The sequence below is a fragment of the Patagioenas fasciata genome, chromosome 15, assembly GCF_037038585.1.
Source record: "Patagioenas fasciata isolate bPatFas1 chromosome 15, bPatFas1.hap1, whole genome shotgun sequence".
NCBI classification, from domain to species: Eukaryota; Metazoa; Chordata; class Aves; order Columbiformes; family Columbidae; genus Patagioenas; species Patagioenas fasciata.
This window is the reverse complement of record NC_092534.1, coordinates 7,372,716-7,394,402: the sequence shown is the minus strand read 5'-3', so window position 1 is coordinate 7,394,402 and position 21,687 is coordinate 7,372,716. Positions and strand designations below refer to the sequence as shown.

At 52.3% G+C, this 21,687-nt stretch overlaps 1 protein-coding gene across 11 annotated transcripts; it reads right to left on the bottom strand.

The window, feature by feature from the left end:
• Positions 1 to 21,687, bottom strand: CDIP1 (cell death inducing p53 target 1). 11 transcript variants are annotated; one of them, XM_071815155.1, is made up of 7 exons: positions 21,405 to 21,623; positions 14,641 to 14,744; positions 3,745 to 3,844; positions 3,052 to 3,150; positions 2,510 to 2,656; positions 2,054 to 2,318; positions 1 to 1,477 (listed from the first exon to the last, which is right to left on the bottom strand). In XM_071815155.1, exons 4-7 carry the CDS (start codon positions 3,134 to 3,136, stop codon positions 1,366 to 1,368), a joined length of 609 nt encoding a protein of 202 aa, XP_071671256.1. In that variant the 5' UTR covers positions 3,137 to 3,150; positions 3,745 to 3,844; positions 14,641 to 14,744; positions 21,405 to 21,623; the 3' UTR covers positions 1 to 1,365. The 11 variants fall into 11 exon arrangements, with proteins under 11 accessions (XP_071671256.1, XP_065707160.1, XP_065707155.1 ...); XM_065851088.2 differs by lacking the exon at positions 14,641 to 14,744 and adding an exon at positions 4,852 to 4,917; XM_065851083.2 differs by lacking the exons at positions 14,641 to 14,744; positions 21,405 to 21,623 and adding exons at positions 4,852 to 4,917; positions 21,269 to 21,396.

Sequence of the window (21,687 nt, the reverse complement as noted above, 5' to 3'; positions counted from 1 at the left end):
TTCAGGGTCTGTTATTTATTTACATAAAAACACTGACTGGTGCCACAGTTCCATCTCTGAGCAAACAGCAGCTGCCTGTGCTGGCCAAGCTGTGTTTGCAGACTGAGAGACCCCTCCCCTGCTTGGCTCTGAGGGGGCTGCATGCTCCAGCGGCCCTGGCTGCCAGGGGCTGGGGCCAGGGCAGGGACTGGGATGCAGAAGTGGCTCCCAGATCCCCTTGCCCTTGTCTGTCATAGTGCTGCTGGCAGCTCCTGTCTCTGCCAGCTTGCCCCCTTCTTTCTGCCCCATAGCAAGTGAGCTAAAAATAAACCCCTACACCCACATGCAACGAAGAATCCCACAGGGTGCAGCCGTGGTGGGGGCAGGACGGGTGCTGCAGCATGGGTGCCCACATACCCGCTGGGGATACGGCTCTGCAGTGGGCAGGCATGGGTCTGCTCCAGAGCTGTGGCCTGGTAACAAACGCCTCTAATCTACAGCGCCGGGCAGGCAGCGACATGCTGGATGCATTTTTGCCCAGTTTGCCAGGTGGGCGAGGAACTGCCAGGGGCTTTTCTTCCCTGCCAGAGCCACGGCAGGGGCTGGAGGAGGTGCATGCAGCGGGAGCAGCTGCAGTGCTGCTCTCGCAGGACGGAGGTGCTGATGAAGGTGAAGGTGCACGCCCAGGGCAAGGCAGCTGCCATTTCCCCCCATGCCTTGAAGGTGGCTTTGCCTGGCTCCCTTTGGGAAGGCTGCGTGCTGACCTGGCTCAAGAGGCCCATCAACCACGCTGAAACCTGCCACCCATGGCACAGCCCTCTCTGTCTCCTTGACACCGACCCCCTTCCTAGTAGGGCCTGTGCTGCTTCCCCCACTGTGCGTGCTGTGGGGTGCTCAGGTTCCCCCCATCCCCTGCCTGTGGCAGCTCCCTCTTCTGGGGGCAGCATGTCCCTGCAGCCAGACACCCCTGCACTGCGGGGCAGTGAAGGGTGTGCACCACCACCACCCACCACCTGCTGCTCTTTCCTGGGTTGCTGCAGGCAAGAGCAGGCTTGCTAGTGCTCTGGAGCATAAGGGGGGGGGATGGGGTGCATAATGGTGTGCCCCCCCCACCTCATTCCTGCATGCTGCAGGGCAGCCCCACACACAGCATCTAGGGCATGGGCCCACCTCCCCTGTGCACCCATTGCCAGCATCACAAATCCAACCCTTCACAGTGAGGACCAGAGCTTGGGGAAGGTGGTCACAGCTCTGAGTGGGAGGGAGCGGGGACACACGTACACACCGCCGGAGAGTTAAGCGAAGGAGTGTTGCACACGCATAGACTAGGACGGCAGCGGGAGAGGGGCCGGTGTCATTCCAGCGGCTCAGGCTCCAAGGGTGCTGTTAGCACATGCGCTTGTACGTGTAGATATAGGCCTTGCAGTTGGGACATGTGTGTGTCACGTCCTTGAAGTCATCGAACAGGCAGGGGATCAGGCAGCAGCAGAGATCACACCTGGAGCGCAGGAAGAAGCAGTGTGGTAAGCTGGGGGGCACAGCCTGCAGGCCAGGGGGGTGGGGGTGCAGGGGCACACATGGGGTTTGCTCTGGGGCAAGAGCAGTGAGTACCTGCCCCTGGGAGCCAGCCATGCCTGCCTGTCACTGTGAAGGGCAGCACAGAGCCCCCTGCCCCTTGGGGATGTGCTGCCACTGGTCAGTACTTCGTTAGTCAGCAGTCACCTACCTCACATGGAGAAGGGACAGCCTGGGACACACACACACAAGTGATGAGGCCTGACCTGCCCCCCCCCACTGCTGGGCAGGGACAGGTTTCCCCTCCATCCCCTCCCGCCAGCCCTGGAACTGCCAGCCCTTGGCTGCAGGGGGAGACCACGGCTCTCAGCAGCACCATGGGTTCTGGGCTGGGGGATGCCCTGTTCTACAACAGGCATGTAGAGGTAGCTCTTGCCATGCCAAACAGCTTGGCTAAGACCACAAGCATCAAGGCCACCAGGACCAGGGCTGAGCAACCACCATCACCACAGGGCTTCTGGGGGGCAGGGAGGGCCCAGCTCTGCTCACTTGCACCTACCCTACGAAGCAGCAGAGGAAGCCAAGAAGGAAGCTCATGAGCCCGATCTCATAGGTGATCTTGGTGGTGATGGCTTGCTGGCAGTGGGGACACACCGTCTGCACAGGGGCTCCCTGGAAGATCTCGCCCTGCAGCACTGTCACCGTGGTGGCAGCCCCCGATGGGACAAGCACTGTCGCCGTGTGGCCGCCAGGAGATGGGTAGTGGCCTGGGGCGGGGTAGTAGCCCATATGGGGGTGAGGGCCTGGGGGTGGGTAATAACCTGCTGGGAATGAGAAATGTGCACAGGTGAATCTCTCTGTATCCTCAGTGTGGGGGGCCCCACCCTGCTGCCACAAGCCCCAAATGTCAGCATCTACCCCCATTGTGTCACCCCACTCCCCAGGGCACATCTACTTCCAGGGGGTCCTTGTCTATCACCACCCTGAGTGTCACGCAGCCCCTCGTGGTACTCACCAGGTGGCACGTAGGGCCCAGCACTGTCTGTGGGCATGTGGGGGGGCACGAACCCCGGCTGCGAGGGTGGCTCATATGGAGGGGGCCCAAACTCAGGAGGAGGGATGGGAACCCCCTGGGGCTGTCCCACGATGGGGGTGACGCCATCTGAAAGGAAACACAGAGTCAGCTGCCAGGGCAAGAGGCAGCAGAGCTGATGGGGAGAAGCTGGCTTGGCAGAGAGGTGGGGGGTTGGCCCCGGCAGGGAAGGGGGATACAACATGTGGTGGGGGGCACCCCCCCATCAAGCCTCGTCCTCTGGGCCACAAGAAGCTCAGATTCACCACACATTACCCACAGCAGTGAGCAGAGCCAGGCCTTGAGCAGAGAGTGCTTTCTGCTCTCCTCCCCTCTTCCCCTGGGCCCTTCTGCCTCCCCAGAGGGCAATATGGTGAGAAAAGAGAGCTTCGAGGAGAGGCCATGGCCAGGGCACTCCCAGGGAAACCACGCTAGCCTGGCTCCTGCCCACTCGGCAACGTCACCCCGACACCCCAGAGCAGTACCTGCTGCGGGGGGGGGGCCGTGCTTCTCTTCTATCAGTGGTGCCGACGGGCCTCCCGGGTAGGGTGGCGGAGGGTCGTTGGACATGGCTCAGGGTGACCCTGCAAGGACAGAAGCCTTTAGAAGAGACACCACCCTTTGGCTGCATACAGGCACCCACAAGGAGCCACGCAGTGCTTGGGGAAAGAGGTGGCAGGTAACAGAGGGGTTGGGGGCTCGCACTGCCACCGCACTGGCCTCAGTCCCCACCCTGGGGCAGAAAAAAGCGCACAGGCCCAAAGCTGGACAGTCTTTGACCCAGGCAGCCAACCCAAGGTGCAATGTCTTCCCACCAGCTCTGCAGGGTTCCCCTGTGAAACCCATGCACGTTACAGAGCAGCTCCTCGCTGCGGCTCCCAGCTGCACGGTCCGTGTGCAGGGGCAGTACTGGGCTGGAAGCTGCTCTGCCATGCGCCTCAGCTGCAGCGTTACGGGACCAAAGATGGGGAAGAGCTGCCCACATCCCCAGCTCTACCCAGCAGAGGGACAGGTAATGCTGTGCCCCAAGGGGAAGGCTGGACCCCTGAGCCTGAAACACAAACGCTGTGGTGGAAGGTGCAAACCCAGAGAGCATCTCTAAATACTCTGATCAAGTGAGTTAAGGTAAGACCATCTTTAACAGCTGGAGACATTATTTTACCTGGGGCAAAACTTACCTGTCCCTCTTGCTTGCAGCAAGGAGCTCAGAGGCGTTGACAGAGCTGAGAAAAACAATTCTGAGCAGTGTAGGCTGGAAGCTGGCTTACCCCTCTGAATCTGTGTGAGAGGAAACAGCAAGAGAGTTACGGAGACGGAGAGGAGCCACTGCTACAGCACTGCCTTGGCTACTGCGCCACACCCCCTCCCCAGTGCAGGCATGGGGAGATGGCTCTGGGCAGGAACCTCCCCATGCGTGTCCCCCCAATGACAGGCACAAGGCTGCATGTCCTCTGCACATGGAAAAGCCCCACCGACACAGTCCAAACACCAGGGAAGTGCAACGGCATCAAGAAACCTGATTTCCCTGTTTACTCTGGCTCAGTTATATCTGGTAGGACGTGACTAAATTGGCAAATATAAACGAGAGGCTGTTCACCCAGTGCTTGGGAAGGCTGCCATCAGGCATGGGACACAGCGACATTGCTGTCAGAGCCCAGGGAGCAGTGCTAGGAGCTCTCCTTGGGCTCAGAGCAGCCCCTCATCCTTCATCCCCGCAGGGCCAGGAGCAAACATACCCTGCTTGTCTCGTTCCCTTTGGCCTCCTGCTCTTCTTGAGGCAGGTCAGCCTGCTGCGAGGACGGTGCTTTCTCAGCCAGTCCCCCGCCAGCAGCCCACAAGTGAGCAGGAAAAACGCAACCAGGCTACAAGCAGCCTGCAAAAACCCCACAAACACAACCAGGGCAGCTCTGGACTCAAAGAAAAGACCACAGCAGGTGCTGCTGCCCCATTACCCGCCCAGGCAGAGGGCAAGGCTCCCCTCCAGCCCTGGCGAGGCATAAACCGCCTGCTCCGCCGCGGAGAGCTGACTGAGAGGTGCTGGAGCGGGGCCGAGCGGGGCAGCGCCCGCTGGGGTCCCTGCGTGGGGAGGATGGGCAGTGAGGCTCCCTCCAGCCCCAGTGACAGGTGACCTGCCCAGGGCACACCAACCTGCACAAGCCTCTGTGGGCAGTGAGCGTTGCACCAGCGCTGCCTGTGCTGCAAGGGGCACAGCCACCTCCACCTGCTGGGCCATGGGAAGCCAAGGCCTCCGCAAACACGGGGAGGAAGACCCATCCTATCCTGACCTGCTTGGCTTCGCTTCATTCGACTCCTGTTTTTCCAGCTCATGCTCCCAGCCTCTGAGCAGCCTCCTGCAAGGTGGCAGGGAATCTAATCAGGTCACAAGTCTGTAGAGGAGCACCGTTAGCCCACCGTTACCCCACCATTACCCTTCGCTGATGGCAGAGCAGCATGCTGATCCCCCAGGAGATGAGGAAAGCCTGGGCTGGCACTGGCTCTTGCCAAGATGTGTGTATTTATTAACTAATATTTCTCCCCAGAGGTTTTAAGTGGTATGTTGCAGACACACAGCTTCAAAGCGTAACACAAGGGTGGCTGGGGGTCACCTTACTCTTGCTTTTCTCTCCCATTTCCTCCTCTAGAGCCAGAGAGGAGAGCCGGCCTGTGCAGCGGGTATGGCAGAGCTGCCCCACACAGAACACCTCCAGGCAGAGGAAAGCACCCGAAGTGCTGTGCGCTGCAGAGCTGCCCTCCTCCTTCAGTGACCTACAATGCTACTAATTGGGCCGTGGTCTCTTTAGCTTCACTGGTGATGTAAAGAAAAGGAGGACTTACTCTTCCGAAAGTCGACAACCAACCCACCCTGCACACCCAGGAGCACCCTCCTGTCCCTGCATGGCTCCTGGATGAGCCCAACTGGAGCACCCCCGAATCCTTACCTGGGGACACTGGCCTGCCAGGGAGCTTTCCTTGCCCTGGCAGCTCAGCTGAGCCCACGGCTTTGCTAATGTAACAGATCTCCTCCTGCTACCACTCAGATGCTGCCTTCCTATAATATAACATCTTTCCTCACTCGCCCCATCACAGAACCACAGAATAGTTCGGATTGAAAGGCTCTCCAAAGCTCACCCTGCCATGAGCAGGGACATCTTCACCAGCTCAGGTTGCTCAGAGCCCCATCCAGCCCGGCCTGGGATGTCTCCAGGGATGGGCATCCACCACCTCTCTGGGCAACCTGCGCCAGTGTTTTACCACCCTCATTGTAAAAAATTCCTTCCTCATGTCTAGCCTGAATCTCCCCTTTTAGTGTGAAACCATCACCCCTTGTCCTGTCACAACAGGCCCTGCTAAAATATCTGTCCCCATCCAAGCACCTGGTGAGAAAACTCAGGAGACAAGGAGAACAAGAGGCAATCCCATCACGTGCCGCACCAGCCACTCCAGAAACACCCGTCAAATGAAGCCCCAGCCCCAACCCCAGCCTCAGCCTGCAATCCATCGGCCACCCTGCCCATCAGAAGGCAGCCACGACGGTGAGGGCCAGTGGATCTCAGAGCCGTGTGTGCACTGGGACAAGGGGAGCTGCAGGGGCTGCAGAGCTGTTCTGCTCATGCTTGGCAGACTCAGTCACTCTTAATGAAATATTCTGCTTATGAAAAGAGATCCGTAAAGAGCAAAATGTTGGCTGTGTGCCTTTCCCAGGAGGAAAATAAAGCCTGTTGCTTTTAAGCTTCTTAGAAGCTGTTTTCTTTTATCTTAAGAAGCACAAAACCCACTGCAGTCCATTTCCAGCAGAGAGCTCGGTGGGGAGCAGGCACAAGGCTTCCCCTCCGTGCTGGACAGGGGCTCCCCCAGAACATCGCTCAGCGCCCTGGCACACCCTGCACTATTCCCTCTTGAAAGCAACAGGGCCAAAGCAAAGTAACCCAGATCCTCCCCCTGAGAGGCAGGCACAGCGCAGCCCCGCTCGCACCCTGCAAAGAGCCCGTTTCCCAGTGCAGCGGAGCCCAGGGCATGATCCCACAGGGAGCCCTTCTGGGCTGAAGGAGGTTGGTGCGATCTGGGCACAGGCAGGTGAGCTGGGACAATCCTGCCTTTAAATAAAAATGCAGAGGTTTTTTGCACCAAAACCACAGCAGTATTTTGCATCAAAACACGATCCCCATGTAAAAAAGATTCTTGCTGCGTGTCATTTCTGGTTTTGCCCACCAGTTTTTGGCAAAGCTCTCTGACTTGTCTCCGTCTTGCAAAAGAGAAACAAGATTTCTCCTGCCCACGGCACTGGTACGAAGAAACGGACTTGGATCTCGGCAGCAGCTCATGGCAGGACTCGATGGCACAAAGAGCCCTGTGTGGCAGCTCCCGGCCCACTGCGCTTTGCCCCAGGACCTCCAGCTACCCACACCAGCACAACGAGCTGTTCTGCCAGCACCCTACAGAGCTGTCCCATGGTAACCACGCTGGTTTGTGAAAGTAAACCACCAGTGCATTTCTGTGCCATGAAAACATCGCAGATCAAACCAGCTGCTCTCACACAGAAAGAAACGTTCCCAAAGACTGCAGAAACTGCATCCACACTAGAGCTTACTGGAATAACCATGCTCACAGACCAGCTGAATACTTAGGGGAAAAATAAGAGCTTTACAAAAATCTAGGCTAAGTTTACCAGGCTTAAGTTCAAGATCAGACAGAATCACCAGTGTCTAGTGCAGTATCACACTGGCTCGCTGCAGAAAGTCTGGGATTCAAACACGGCAAGAGGAAAGGTCTGCGCACCCGATCTGCTCTCCAAATAGGTCCGGCATCAAAATCAGCTCAAGCGTGGCATGTAGTTGGACCAGGGAACGTCGTGACAGGCCCTAGCTGAATATACGCTAACGTGCCATAAAAGCTCACTCACCAGCTCAATGCATTGAACAGATAATGCCACAAAGGGGACAGACACAGATAACTCCTGCACTACTGAGACACCCAAAGATTTGGTCTGCTAACACCACTCTTCCCAGGCAGCAGCTTCAGGCCGTTCTTCCAGACAAAAATCACCAAGGGTGAGACAAAACTGAGAAGGACGGAGCAGATCGCTGGCAAGTCTAACTCACGTGCAAAGCCCAGCGGTGCAGCACTGGCCTGTGCAGCTCTGAGTCAGCCCCACGGTGCAGCCCAGACCCACTCCCACGAGCAGAAACACGGCCCCCGGTGTCCTTGCTGCTCTGGCACTTGATAAGTGGAGACCCACAGTGATTTGGCTTCATTCTGCTGACATGAGCAGCAGCTCCAGCCACCAAGGCAGGAAGCAACGTTTGTTCATATCCATCCATGTTCAGTGGTGCCAGCACTTCAAAAGCTGCTGATTTTGGAGCTATTCCTCCACAAAAAAATAACTTACAATATTTAGAAAAGGAAAAAACATGCTAACATTAAATTAATAAATAAAAGGATACGACCACTTCCAGCTTTGTTGCACACCAAAAAGACACAAATTTCAGCTTCCAAGCTTTTGTAAAATACCTCTTTAAAAGCAAAGTGAGGAGCTCCGAGGAAGCTGGGCTTCCTCACCAACACCAGCCTTGTTAAAAGGGAACAGCATGGTGGTCAACACTACCCCAGCTTTCCTGGCCCTGGGAAAGTTACCTGTGTGCCACAGCCTCTGCCTGCTCCAGAAACAGGGGAATCCCGAGATGAGGAAGGCAGACAAGCATGCTACGTATGAGCACAAAAGGCAGGTCAGACGCTGGCAAAATGTTACTTGACCAAAAGGCTTTAAAAGGGGCAGCAAGAAAAGACTGAACCGAGCAGGGTTAGATGAGAGGTGGACAGAGCCATACCCTGACCGCGGTGACCACAGCTGTCCTCTCTCCACCGCGGCATTTCCGAGCAGCACCGGCACAGCCTGGCCCTGCCTGCAGCACGTTGTGTGTGTCACCCTGGGCCACAGAGCGCTCAGGAACGCTGAGCCCCCCACACGCAGCTCGGGGGATATGGCTCCACTCCCGCTGATCCTGAACGCACCACACACAATCTACAGCAGACAGCGCTCACCTTCGAAAGGAAAGATAGCAAAATTCCCTGCTGAAAAAGCAGTATCGGTGGTTAATTCTGCGTAGTTTTTACGCGAAACAACAACAACAAAATATATGTTTTCCCTGTGAGTGAGCCAAACTTCCCCCTCAGCCTTGCCTCTTCCCATGCACATTTGCTGCCTCCAGCCTGCAAACCATCTCCCAGAGCCAGAAGGGAAGGAATAAACAACAGACAATGCTGCAGTCTCCTTTAGAAAGCAGATATCCTGGCAACCCTTGACTAGGCAGCATGTACCCTCTCCTCCACCCCACCATTAACCCCAGCAGCACTCCCTCAACTCATCCTCCTGGTCCAGACAGCAAGACAGAGCAGGCCTACAACACAAACCCAAGCGAAGGTCCATTCTTTGAGCAACTCAGCTGCGTTTCCCCAAACACAAGCCCTGCGCTTCCAGCAGCGCTGCCAGGGAGCACAAACCTGCTGTGCAGAAGCAGCCCGGCTGCTCGCAGAGCACCAGATTTCTTCCACACTTCTGCAGTCGATTTCAGCAGCAGAAAACTGCTACTTCCAGGAGGGCCAGGCTCTTCCTTTGGTGCGGGGACAGAGAGTTCTGCTGGCAAACCACAACAGAAGGAGCCCTTATAACACAAAGCGCTGCCAGAGGAGAAGGCTATTCACCATTCAACCCTGCTACAACAGACAGCAAAGCTCCCTGCTCTGCTCTAAAGTGTGTGAATCTCTGGAGGAGCATTTACCTTGAGACCTCGGACATGTCATTTGACCTTCCGTGTGCCACCGTACCTCAGCGTGCAAATCAACTAAGAGCAGAATCCTTGCTGGAAGCCAGGTGCTGTGTCTAAAGCAAGATTTCTCACGGCATTAAATCCAAAGAACAATCAGATAATCTCCACAACGATGCCCAGGCTCGGCTTTCCTCAGGCAGAGATTCAAATTACTGCTTCCCGCAGCTTGTCTGTACAGATATCAGGAAAAGTGGACACAAAATCTCCCTGCTTAAGGCAAGGACGGTTTATCCGCAGCACCCGCAAAGGGTTACGCGCGGGAGGAGCACTTCTCAGGACCTGCTGCTGCCTCCGGGACTCTGTCCAGTGCTATTCGCCTCCAGATGGGCTGACCAAGTGCTTGCTGGCTCTCCACACCAGGGCTGCAGAAACAGCATTGCCAGAACGCAGTTAACCCAAATATTTAAAGAAAAAAACAGCCAAAATGAAAACACAGAACTGGGGTAGCTCTTTGCTCTCCACCGCAGTCTCCCAATCCACAGCACACGGCTGTGGGAAGCATCACATGCCTGCAGAGCTCCCCGTGCCGGTGGGGACATTGGACAAGAGCCAAGACGGGCTGCAAGGAGTCTGTGAGATACCAGTGAGGAGAGGCCACTGCCCCGCATCTCAAGACGGTGCCCCAGCCCTCACGCAGGCAGGGGCGCTGGGAAAGGCTCAGGTGTGCACAGAGAACGCTGGACCTCCAGGCAGCTGAACTCAACTCTCATAAGTCAGTTTTCCAAACACAGAGCAAGCACGGAGCACCTGCAGCCAGGCTGCCCCACGGACTGCTGCTGGCCCTGGAAAACACGCTCCTTCCCACTCCAGAGGTGCTTTCTGTTCACACGTTACCAGCTGGTGAACTGGCCTCATGAGAGAAGACACACAACAATACGTCAGGTGTTCTCATGGATGCGAAGAGGCGATTTAAAAGAAATGTTAAAGACAAACCTGAGCTCCTCTGCAGCTTAGAAATCTGCTCCAGAGACTTAGATAAGAAAGGGATGGTGCCGTAAGCCAAATCTCTGGGGAACCGAAGAGCTTTTCTGTGAGACTTTCACTTAAGTTCACAAACAGTCCAAGCTAATGCTTGATAACATCCATGGGAAAGCACTCAGCAATAGCAGCAGCTGTTGCCTTGAGTTCTGTGCATCTACTTAATTTTTCCCCTGAGAGGATAAACACTGCATTATATCCTCCATTTGATATCTAGTTAATAAGATTAATAACATAACTTGCAATAATCTATAGCAAATAAAACCAAGATCTACTCCAACAGTACTGTTTTAAGACAACACCAAACTTGATTGTGCCATAAGGGTAGTTGTTGATTTAAACAAACAACAAAAAGAACAAGGACAAGTTAAGAAGCAGGCAAAGGCAGAATGATCCCTGTGAGTCCCTCCCACCCCCCACGCTCGAGGTTTCAGAGATGTTTCCCCATGGCCCACCCTCCCTCCTTTACACCCCCCCCAGCTCACTGAGTGTGGCCACAGACGGTCGTGGCAAGTTCTGCTCTTCGGTCACCTACATGCCAAAGCATCTCCTGCTGTCCCACTCCGCTGCCTGCCCATTCCAATGGCACCTCCCAGGACAAGATGAATACAGCATAATTACCCACTGAATCTCACAGCCCAACTCAGAGTTTTATAGATTTCCTTCCCGAAACTATACTAAAAATATTTTATTGCTTTATGCACATTTTTTCATTACTCCTTCAAGCTATAGATTTTGTTTGATAAAAAGTCAAATAACACAGCTACATCATTGCTGAATCGAACTGATGAGATGTGTGACTTCCATTAAATAACACAGTAAGCTCCAAGGGAGAAGCAAATTAGAGTCATAGCGGATCAGCAGTTTTGTGGAGATGCAGCCGCATTTCAGTTTCAGAATTAATCAGAGCCCAAGAGCCTATTCAGAATTCCTTTGCAGATTTTGCAACACAATGAAATAATTTGCAACACATTGGTGGTGATTCTGGCTCCATTTTCCTTCCAAGTGATGCAAAAAACATATGTCACAGGAGTGATGTTTTTTTACCTGAGGCACGGCACCAACTTGCTGTAGGGCAGACTCCAGCCTTCAGCAGCGCTAGCATTTTCTGTCCTCTCAGACACCCCTGCCTTGGCACCAAAGAAGCTGCTGACACTTAGATTTAACAGGTACAGTGTCACCTTGCCTTTTTTTTTTTTCCCCCTGAGGACTAGTGAGAGGTGCTCTATGTCACTCCATTATTTTAAGGCTCACTCTTCGCAAAGCAGCACAGTTTGGGGTTAAGCAGGAGTGTGGCTCCAAGTTCCAAGATCCCTCCCAAGTCCTACTGCCAACAAGGAGGATCCATGCACATCCAGAGATGTGCACTGGAGGAATTCCTCTGTGCTGAGGCGACTCATGTTATCGCACTCACTTTGCTCCCACAGTGTGACCAGACCTTCCCGTTCCCACACCATGACACCTCAAGGGGTGGCCCAGGCCGCTGCTAGCATGGGGCTCGCTCGTCCCACGGCAGTTTGGCAGGAGGAGGGCTCCCTGCACTCCCCTGCTCTCAAACCCAACTCATCAATTGACACTGTCCCAGCTCGCAGAGGGGGAAACCCCCTGAGTGAACCAACAGCCGCTGCGTGTACCCAGCACTGGGCCACCCTCAGCAGCACCGCGGCAGCCCAGAGGGAGCACTGGGACACACTCCACAGCCATATATGCAGCTCCTGACGGTCCCATTCCTCCCTCCAGTTCCAGCCAGACTGGGCAAGTCTGCATTGACTTCCCAGTCAAGAGAAGTCATTTTTACTCCAAAGCATTTCATGAGTTTGGTTTCAGTTTGCAGCACCAAGTTCCTGCCAGTTCCTTCCTCACCTCTTCCTCAAAACTCGATTACTATATGCTGAACAAAGCTACGTAATGAGCCACTACACATCTGTCCCTCAGATTACGGCAAAAGCTGCTTCCCCATGAGCCTAATTTGCCAATGCTGCTGCTTGTGGCAGTGCACAGCAGTCCTACCAGTGGAGACGAGACATGCAGAGCCCCATTGTTAGCCTGCGTTGCTTAAATGTCAGCAGATCTGACACGAACATTGAGCAAAATACAAATCAGCTAGCCAAGCTGAGCAAGATCTTCAATCGGGCACGCAGAGCTGTATTCCCTTTGAAAAGAAGGATGAAGGAAAAGAGATGATGTCCTCATACCTCTCCAGGCACCATCCCATGTGTGGGACATCACCTGCATACAAGCCACACCAACTCCAGAACCAGGGACACAGTAAGCAGCAGACCTCTTGTTGAAAATCTAGACACAGCAGCTGGATTCAAAGAATCCCTAATACGCACCTCCTCAAGTCCCTGCTCTAAGAGTTTCTAAACCCCTTCTCTGCTTCTCTGTCAAGGTACCATCTTGCTGCTTTACTGTTAAATCAAAAGCATCCCTTGTCAGAGGGCTTCAAACAGTCCTAAGGCTGGGTCACTGCTCTGACAGCAGGAGATGAGACTGGTGAAAATTCAGTAACACCAAGATGCCCTCAGGGCTGCTCTGGAGATTTCAGGACTGATATCCTCTCCTGAGCCTGATGAAGATAGAGCAGATCCCACAACTACAACACTGAACGAGGTGGGAACTGTTTTCTCTCATCAGAAGAGCCCAGCAGTCAGCTCAAACCTGAGCTCCCACCACACTAACGCATCCTGAGTTGTGGCACCCAAGAGGAAGCCTGAATTGCTAAAACAACACCTGCAGCTCGAAGCCATCAACTTCGGGGAAACCTCCATTCCCAAACGGAGGTACGCTCCAGATGACATCTCTGTGGAAGACCTGCAACAAGCCCAGGGGAAGAGCTGATATTTCATAGCAGTGGAAACAGTCTCTAGACCCAGCTTCACTCTTTTAATCAGCTATTTACCCAGTGGTCAGTCAAAAACCCAAGCCCAAAATGAATGGAAATTCCTTCACAACTGCCTTTCTCCACTCCGTGTTCCAGGCTTTGTCCAATGCTCCCCTTCTGCTACACTCTAAGTGACCGGGATCCCCAAGGACCTCAAAAGCATCCCAGGTTGGAAAGTCACTAGAGCAGGGGTACAGCGTTGGCTTTAGTCCATTATTTCCTCCCAAAATGAAGCTGTGTTGAACCCCAGGGGTTCCTCACTCCATCTTAAAAGGGTGGCTTGCTTCTTATTTGGAGAAATAATCAATAAAATTCAATGGCTTGATTTTCATTCATCACCAGGCAGAAATCTAATCTCAAGTTAGCAGCACTACCCTGAACACAGCTATCACATCTATCCCTCAAGTTATCTGCTGTGAGTACAAGCATGCGTGGACTTCAGAGCTGCAGTGAGCAGGGCTGCCTACATCATGACAACTAATTTATTCTCAGAAAGGCTAATTTAATCTGGCAGTGAATGTTCCCAAAGCTTCCTCACACAGAAAAGCTTTTATCTTGGTTGGCTTAACAACAATATAGCATATCCAAAAACGTGGAGGGATGCTAAAGAAGAACACTACCCCTGTGTTTTGAATCCTCTAGTACTGTTGTCTGAAAAATTCTTCTTGGTAACCACAGATGTTAAGAAAACATGGAGTTCCTCTTTTTGTTTTAAAAGCCATCTGTATTTTCAAGGTAAAATACACTACTGCTCAGCCTACTTTCCCCTTGCATACAACTGTGTCTTGACAGAAAGAGCTGTGCTCTTAATAAAACTAAACCCCAGCAAAGACTGTTTTGTATTAGACACCACGCTCACTTCCAACCGCGTATCTGCATAGCACGAGTGGCGGTCAGCGCGCCTGGCCCGGGGCGCACTGCCTGCCACGGGAAGGTGACTTTCCCCACCACGTGCTACTGAGGAATACACGTCAGAAGAAATTCCAAAGCCTTCCACGTTAAGCAGCTGTGTAACTGCATCGTGAAGCATTTCAGAGATAGCATCCTCCAGATTTCCAGCCTCTGCTATCTGGGGCAGGGGGAGATAATAACTAATTAAGGGATCAGAAAGCTTTTTTTCATTGTTTTTCAATCCTAGTTCCTATTTTCCCCTTACACGTGAAAGCATGTACAGAGGCAGCATCCAAAGTCATGCTTTGCCATTTGAACCTCTGCTCTGCAATGAGAGTCACCGTGTGACCCGTGCCATACGGACACAGCGTGAAGAAGTGGTCCTGACCTGGAGCCAGCCCTTGCAAGGCAGAGCACTGGAGAGCCAAGCACAGCCCCTTGGAATTAGAGGGGCTAAAACAACGGTTTTTAAAGTGTTACCGTAGACATAGCCATACCAGTCTAATCCTCCACGCTCTTAGGAGTGTCACCACCATCCTGCTGGAAAAGGAAAGCTGGTGCTGTGCAAGGGTCACACCCTGGATCATGCCTGTGAGGGCTCCTGTGGTACAAGGGCAACAACATGCCCCAGATGGTGTCCAACAATGTAGGACGATTCAGCAATTCGGCAACAAGGAAAAAAAAATGAAGAAAGTAGAACATTAAGACAGGCCAGAGGAAAAAAAAAAAAAAAACAAAAACCATGCAAACCAGAAAACTAAACAACAACACTCCCGTTGTTCCTGTCTGTCAGGAATCACTGTCCCAAGAATAGCCTATTCAGAAACCAGGAAACTCAGAGAGCGGCAGGGAAGGGCTGAGTCATGGCCATTTAAAAAAAAAGTACAACAAAATAACCCAAAAGGGCAGGAAAGAAAACACGGACAGTAGCTGTTCTGGGTCTTGGAGATATGAGCAAGTCAATCCAGAAAACATTAGCCAGTCTTTATTTTTAAAAGCTCTGCAAACACATGGTACTGCCATAAAAAGCCGTTGACCCTCCCTCTGCTCCTGGGAGGCAAATTTAGCTCAGGCTGCATCAGGCAAAGTTGGTGCTTCCCCGCACCCACCTCTCGATGCAACACCCACTCGGCGGTGTGCCAGGACACAAACTGCTCCCCATCTACGGCCTGATCTTCGCCTTTTTTGTGCCTCTACAGCATTAGCATCCCAATACCACAAAGACTTACAGGCTGGACAAACGCTTTGCAGAAGGGACAGCGCAGCACATTTCAGGGATGCTCCTAGCAGAGATGGGGAGCCATCTCTCCTACCTGCACTGGAAGGGCACGAGGTAAAGTGCAACATGGATGGGTTTCCTACAACTCTCTGTGAACGCCCGGGCAGAAGACAAGTGCTCCCACCTTGCAACCGGCCTCGGAGCTGCCCGTCCAGCCCCCAGCAAGGCCAGGCTACAGTTAAGTTTTGCTCAAGTCTTCCCACGTGAAAATCTTTGTCCCATGACCTAAATGAAATCAATTTTACAATAAATCTCCCTGGGACAATAATCTTATTCATCCACCCATAATCTAAAAGATTATATCTGCAGTCCAGCTGTGGGGCTCTGGGAGGAAGCACAAGGGGATTTCTGAGCAATGAGGGCTTATTTTTAATACAGCACCTCGGCTAACCCTCCCAATCTAGGGAGGCAGTTGTATCTTTTCAATCAAATAACCGTGCTCCAAAACATGTTTGGGGAAAAAACCCTCCAATTCATTTTATCTCACACTGTGAAGTACTGTCAGATAACGATGCAAAGGTAAGAAATAGGCAGACCCTCCGAGCCCATTCCTGCTGTCTCCAAAGCCTGAAAAACGTGTCCTCACGTGTAACGGCACCTCAGGTACCACGTCTTGTCTCGGTAAAAGATTCAAATGTTGAATGACGTAAGTCAGGGCTTCCTTTGTACCAATACGTGCAGCAGATACCATTTTGAAACGTCAGTGCTCACAAAACCAATGCTGGCTCCGATCCGCAGTGAGGCGGGAAGCTTATGGTGTCTTCACACACAGCCCAACGGCAGGAGAGCGCAAGGCTCTGCGCTTGGCCTTTCTACATCTGCAAAGTCCTTTTAGCCTGAGAGTGGGCTGGGTTTTCTTGTGTGGGGTTTTGTTTGGTTGGTTGTTTGTTGTTTTTTCTTTTTCTTGTTTTGTTTGTTTTTTGTTTGGGGGGTTTTGTTTGGTTGGTTTTGCTTTATTGTTTGGTTTTGTGGTTTTGTTTTCTTGTTCAGGGAGCCAGTATAAACCATGGTTAGAGCTTGGAGTGCCTAACTTACCCCTCTGCACGGTGGAAGAGCCCCTCCTCTCCCTTCAGCCCACGCGGCTCCCCAGTTCTCCCGCTGCCCATCCCACACAGGGTAGGGGAACGTGCCCTCCCCAGAAGGCAGCTCCCACAGTCCTAACCTCTTCCCAGGCCTGGGACTTGCTGGGAAAACTCCAACGCCCTCATGTGTAGGCCCAGCCTTGGCACCAATTCCCAAAATCAGAGCTCAAGGAAACAGGCCCAAATCAAACAAGCTCCCAAGGTTCAACTTGTAAGTACATTTATTTTTCTTTGTGACCACACAACGCAGCAAGTAAATAAAAATGAAATACAGCTAGAGCACGGGATGTGCATGTACCATGGTGAGATATAATGGGTGGAATTTGTGATTGTAAGTTGAAATGCAAGATGAAACTGTGTGTGGACTTAAAGCTAGAACACTCCTTCCAAAAACACATCTTCCAAAACTGTTACTAGGTAATCAGCTTCTTAGGGCAAGGTAGAGACAATTTTCTTTCTAAATGCAAGGACTGGATATCAAAGAAGGTTTGGGGAAATACACAGCAGGGAATGTCAACCTGCACACTGGTTCAGGACAAAGAGATCACCATCTCAGCACAAATGCTTTATCTTAAATTTTCTTAATCTACAAGATAATTGGGTATTATTCCATTTTCTTATGTATAAAAGAGGTAAATGAAACATAACTATTACTAACGCAGAGTTGCATTACTAATGCAGAGTTGCTTTCCTAACAACTATAAGAGAAAAATATATTACTTAATTTGCACAGAAAGCCCCAGCTCATTTCTTTATTCCCTAATGATCTTGGGTTTCATCATGCTAAGAGGTACAAAGTTGAACACACACACACACACACACACACACACACACACACACACACACACACACACACACACACACACACACACACACACACACACACACACACACACAGCCAGCAGCTGTTCTTCACAATTCCTAAGATGCAAATTACATTGCCATCTTTTGAGGTTGTTTCTTCTCTTCTCTTACTCTAAATTCAAGCCTGCTAAGAGAGTTTAGACTAATGATAACTGCTGCTCCCACAGCAGACAGCCAGCATGACGCAGCTTCCTTCCCACCTCCATCCTCTACCCGGATCCACGACCAGCACAGGCCTGCTGTACTCTCTGGGCTCTCAAACAGCCCACAAACACAACAAATTTTAGACTGAAACTACAAGGCAGCTCTGAATGAATGAGCCCAAAGCAAAACCGTAACAGCAGCCAAGAGCCTCCCCAAGTATTTCACGCCAGAAGTAAAAATTGCGCTTGCCCTGCCTCAGAGGCCTTATACTGTCAAGAAAATGGATTGTGGTTTCCTACGGCATCTGTTCCAATTGCGTTCCTTTGGATCAGAGAAGGAGATACATCCTCTGCAGAGCGTGCAAAGATCTGACGCTGCTTATGGAAATCATACTGCTTCTTTCCAGTAGATACTGAGATGCCAATCGGGAACAACAGGAAAACAGTAAGGTGAGTATCACACCCCAGGGCAGAAGCTGCTCGTTGTGTTTTTTGAAGAAAAAAAAAAAGTACATACACGTCTGTGTCTGCAAACCTGTGTGCTCAGGTGCCTTGCTCTGAAATCTTCAGGAGAGTCAATCGGTTTCAAGCTAGAGCACTTTGCCTGGGTAATTGTTGCAAAATCAGGTCCTGGAAGCAAAACCAACCAAACACCTCCAATGATTACAGAACAGCTGAAGCTCCCACTACGAACCATCGCTTGTACTGTATTGGCGAGAAGGGAAGAGTACTGTACAACTAAAATCTTTCCTTTCAGAACATCACTGACTGCTGCTAAGAACCATGAGGCATACCAGCATCTATCTGTTGTTTTCCAGGTCTCCTGTCCTTCCTGTTTTCAGCAGCTTTGCACAGATCAGTTTGGGAGAACATCTCATCACAGTTTGATGAGAAGTTAGCAAACCTGTCTAGAAGCTCCAAGGTATATTCACTCCTGCTGCCTTCATTATTCATATCTATATTATGAAAATACTATTTCCTCCTTGTCTCATCTGGCAGCCATCAATCTTTGCTTCAGCTTGGTGCAAAGCTGAGTCAATGTGAGTCTGCACACAGAAAAACTACCCCGGGATTGACGGTACACCCAGCACAGGTACAGGCAATACCAGCAGAAGTGGTGCACAGCTCCCACGCAGCCCCTACAAGAAACGCTACTAAAAAGAGTTTTAAAAACTTATCTTCTACCAATTTAGAATACTCTCTCCCGATTAATGCCATTATAAGAAATCAAATACAGGGCTTTACAGTGGCACCACAAACAAACATAGGACACCTAATTTCATACTTCTCTTTATCCATAACCAAAAAAACAGTCTTAGAGCAGATACCCAAAGTCTGTGTATCTCCTTCCAAAACCACCCATCCTCATACTGGAAGATCATTTACTTCATAAACACTTGTATTTAAAGGATGTGGTTGATCTGATACATTCACATCTGAAAGGGAAAAAATATAATCTTTTACCTTCATCCCTTCTTTCGCTATGTTAGTAACACTGGCAATGGGAACACTTCTGCAGATGACAACAGTGTGCCCAGGTCCCAAAACCCCCTGAAGCACACTCAGTATGGGTGCTGCGGACAGGCGGTAGTCTGGCCCATGGCTGAATGCCCTTCAGAGCCCATCTGCCGATTGTGCTTCACCCAGAAGGAAAGCAGTCAGCTTTGCATCGTTGAGTGATTTCCCAGGCACAGAAGGCAAGGCTGATTAGGGAGTGAGCTTCAAAAACATGCTCACAAACCAAAACAAGGCGCTGACGGAGACACCCTCCCTCCTTTCATAACAGCAGCTGAGACAGAGCTCCAGGCAGAACAGAAACACCAGGAACTGAATTTCAGAACTGAATTTCAGGTGCAGGACCTGTTGAAGGAACACAACAAGAAACTCAGCATGGTCTTCCAGGTTCTTATGAAGGGCTCAGGTTCTGAAAAAGGAGCTCCCTCTCTGTTAACTACCCCAGCCACAGCTGTAGCAAGATCTTTAGGTACTGAGCATATGAACATGCACATCCTCTCCAGCACCTCCCGGCACCTCCCGGAGCACAACCCTGAGCAGACACAGCCAGGGTCCATACAACAGCTGGGGAGGACTGAGCAAGCTTGCTCCACTTGGTATCACTCATGGGACATCACTCCCTCACCCTGCCCTTGTTACAGTCTCGTCCCCCACTTGTGCTCAAGCCACACCAGCCACACCACAAGACAGCCTGAAGTCATTGCCCCCCTGCCTCCAAGCAGGAATTCCCACCTCACATAACGCCCAAGGAGAACAGAGCAAGTACAACACTAAATGCTTCCAGGAATTTCTTAGGGCACATGAACATCGCTACAGCATTTAGCCAGAGAAGCCTTTGGGAAAGGGAAGTTTTCAGCCTCTGTTTTCCACACTGACACGAGTTTGTTTGGTTCCTAAAAATGAATGAATGACACACCACAGTTATATATTATGCTACAGAATACTCGAGTTTCCCTGATTGCCTCCTCCAATCACACACTCAGGAAAGCAGAAGGACGCTGCTAAAATGAAAGCCCCATTTCCAGCACATTGGTTGAAAGGGAACAAAAGGCAAGTATCTTGCGTATTCACAAAGCATTTCTCAGCAAGTTTTGCATATAGCCCCAAACCACTATAATTATCATCTAAACCATTTCTACTTAAAATCATTGTCCCTGACCTAGTCTACCACCTGATATTTTAGGCTCAGCCTGGAATGTGAAAACTGCCAGTCCCCTCACCAGTTCTCACGGGTGCAAGGAGATCAACTCTGAACAACTTCTCCAGCGACCCCTTGGCCCAAAGGGCACACACCTACTATGCTTGCAAGGACTCGGAGAAGTTTAACCTTGAGAGTGACTCCTGCAGACGATCCAGAGGATGCCAACATGGCAGTGTCCATCCCAGCCTGCCTGTTCCTGCTCTCCTGCACAGCCCTGGAGCAATTCCTGTGGTTCCAAGCCCCATCCCTCTGTTTAGCAGCAACCACAACTCCCTATGCTTTTCATAAAGCAATTGAATGTTGCCTTAACAGCTCCTACCCTTTTGCCTCTCCAGTCCCCTCGGGAGGGAGAACCAAGATCTCACTGTTCTAATGGTTAAAGACTCCCCAGCTAACATTTATTAATGGGCATTTGTTGTTGAGCTGCACTATCCATTAGCCGAATGAGCTCTCCTCCTTTCACTGGGTTCATGCTGCCAATGCGTTGATGGCCAATATCATCTCCATCATCACAATTTCTCTTCCCACTTCTCAAGAGCTCTGGGCTCGTTCTGCCTTCTCATTCACCGTCACTGAAAGGGCAGTTCCAGCCCAAGCTCATCTCTCCCGAGCAGGGATGACTGGAAACACATTTGTACCCAGGCCGGGCTCCCTCCTCTCCCAGGGATCTGAAAGCTCATGGTTCATATTTGCCCTTCTCACAGCCCTGTCTTGCTGGCAGCTCCCAGCCGTCCTCCCCACAAGCTGGCACCACCTCGGCCAGGCCGAAGCGCTCGCCTTACAGTGGAAAGTCTCTTCTCTCCCCATGCACACGACCTCACTTTCCATGCGATTAAATTTCATCCCGCGCCCGCTGCTCCAGCCCATCAGCACATCCCGATCCTCCCGTCCCGACCCTTCCCCGCACTGCTGAGGGTACAAAGCTGGAGCTCTGGAATATTTTAATAGCACCCTGCGCCATTTCGTGGCCACTGCGGCCCCCGCTGAGGGCCGGCCCGACACCCGGGCTGCCCCCGGCCCATTGTCACCCCCTGTCCCTACCTCTTCTCCGCGGAACGCGCCGCCCCGCAGCACCGCTCCCGCCGCGGCGGAGCGCAGAGACTTTCCCCGGCCTGAAGGAGCGAGGTCCTTCCTCGCAGCGTCACCGGGGTTTTGTTTTCATCCCTCGTTCTCTTACCGGCGGTGGATGGTGCTGCACTCCTGCGTTTCCCCCGCGCTGTGTCCCCACGCCTCCCCCTGGCCCCGCTGCCAGGAGACCGCTGCGGCCTTCCCGGGGCTGGGGAGGCACCGGCACCGGCCCCGCCGAGCCTCACTCTCACTCGCCCTCGCCCGGCCCCACCGCTCCCGGGGCTCAGCCGGGCCCCGTGATCGTCCCCCGCCTCGGCCTGGTGGGGCAGCACCTACCGGCTGCGGCTCTCGGCGGCGGCTCCGGCACCTGCCGGCTGCGGGGCGGGGCGGGG

Coding starts and splice junctions, on each gene's coding strand:
- CDIP1 (XM_065851089.2), bottom strand. CDS start 3,136: ATGTCCAACGACCCTCCGCCACCCTACCCGGGAGGCCCGTCGGCACCA. Junction 2,319..2,509: donor TGGGCCCTACGTGCCACCTG/GTGAGTACCACG, acceptor TCTCATTCCCAG/CAGGTTATTACCCACCCCCA. Junction 1,478..2,053: donor TTCCTCTGCTGCTTCGTAGG/GTAGGTGCAAGT, acceptor CCTGCGCTCCAG/GTGTGATCTCTGCTGCTGCC.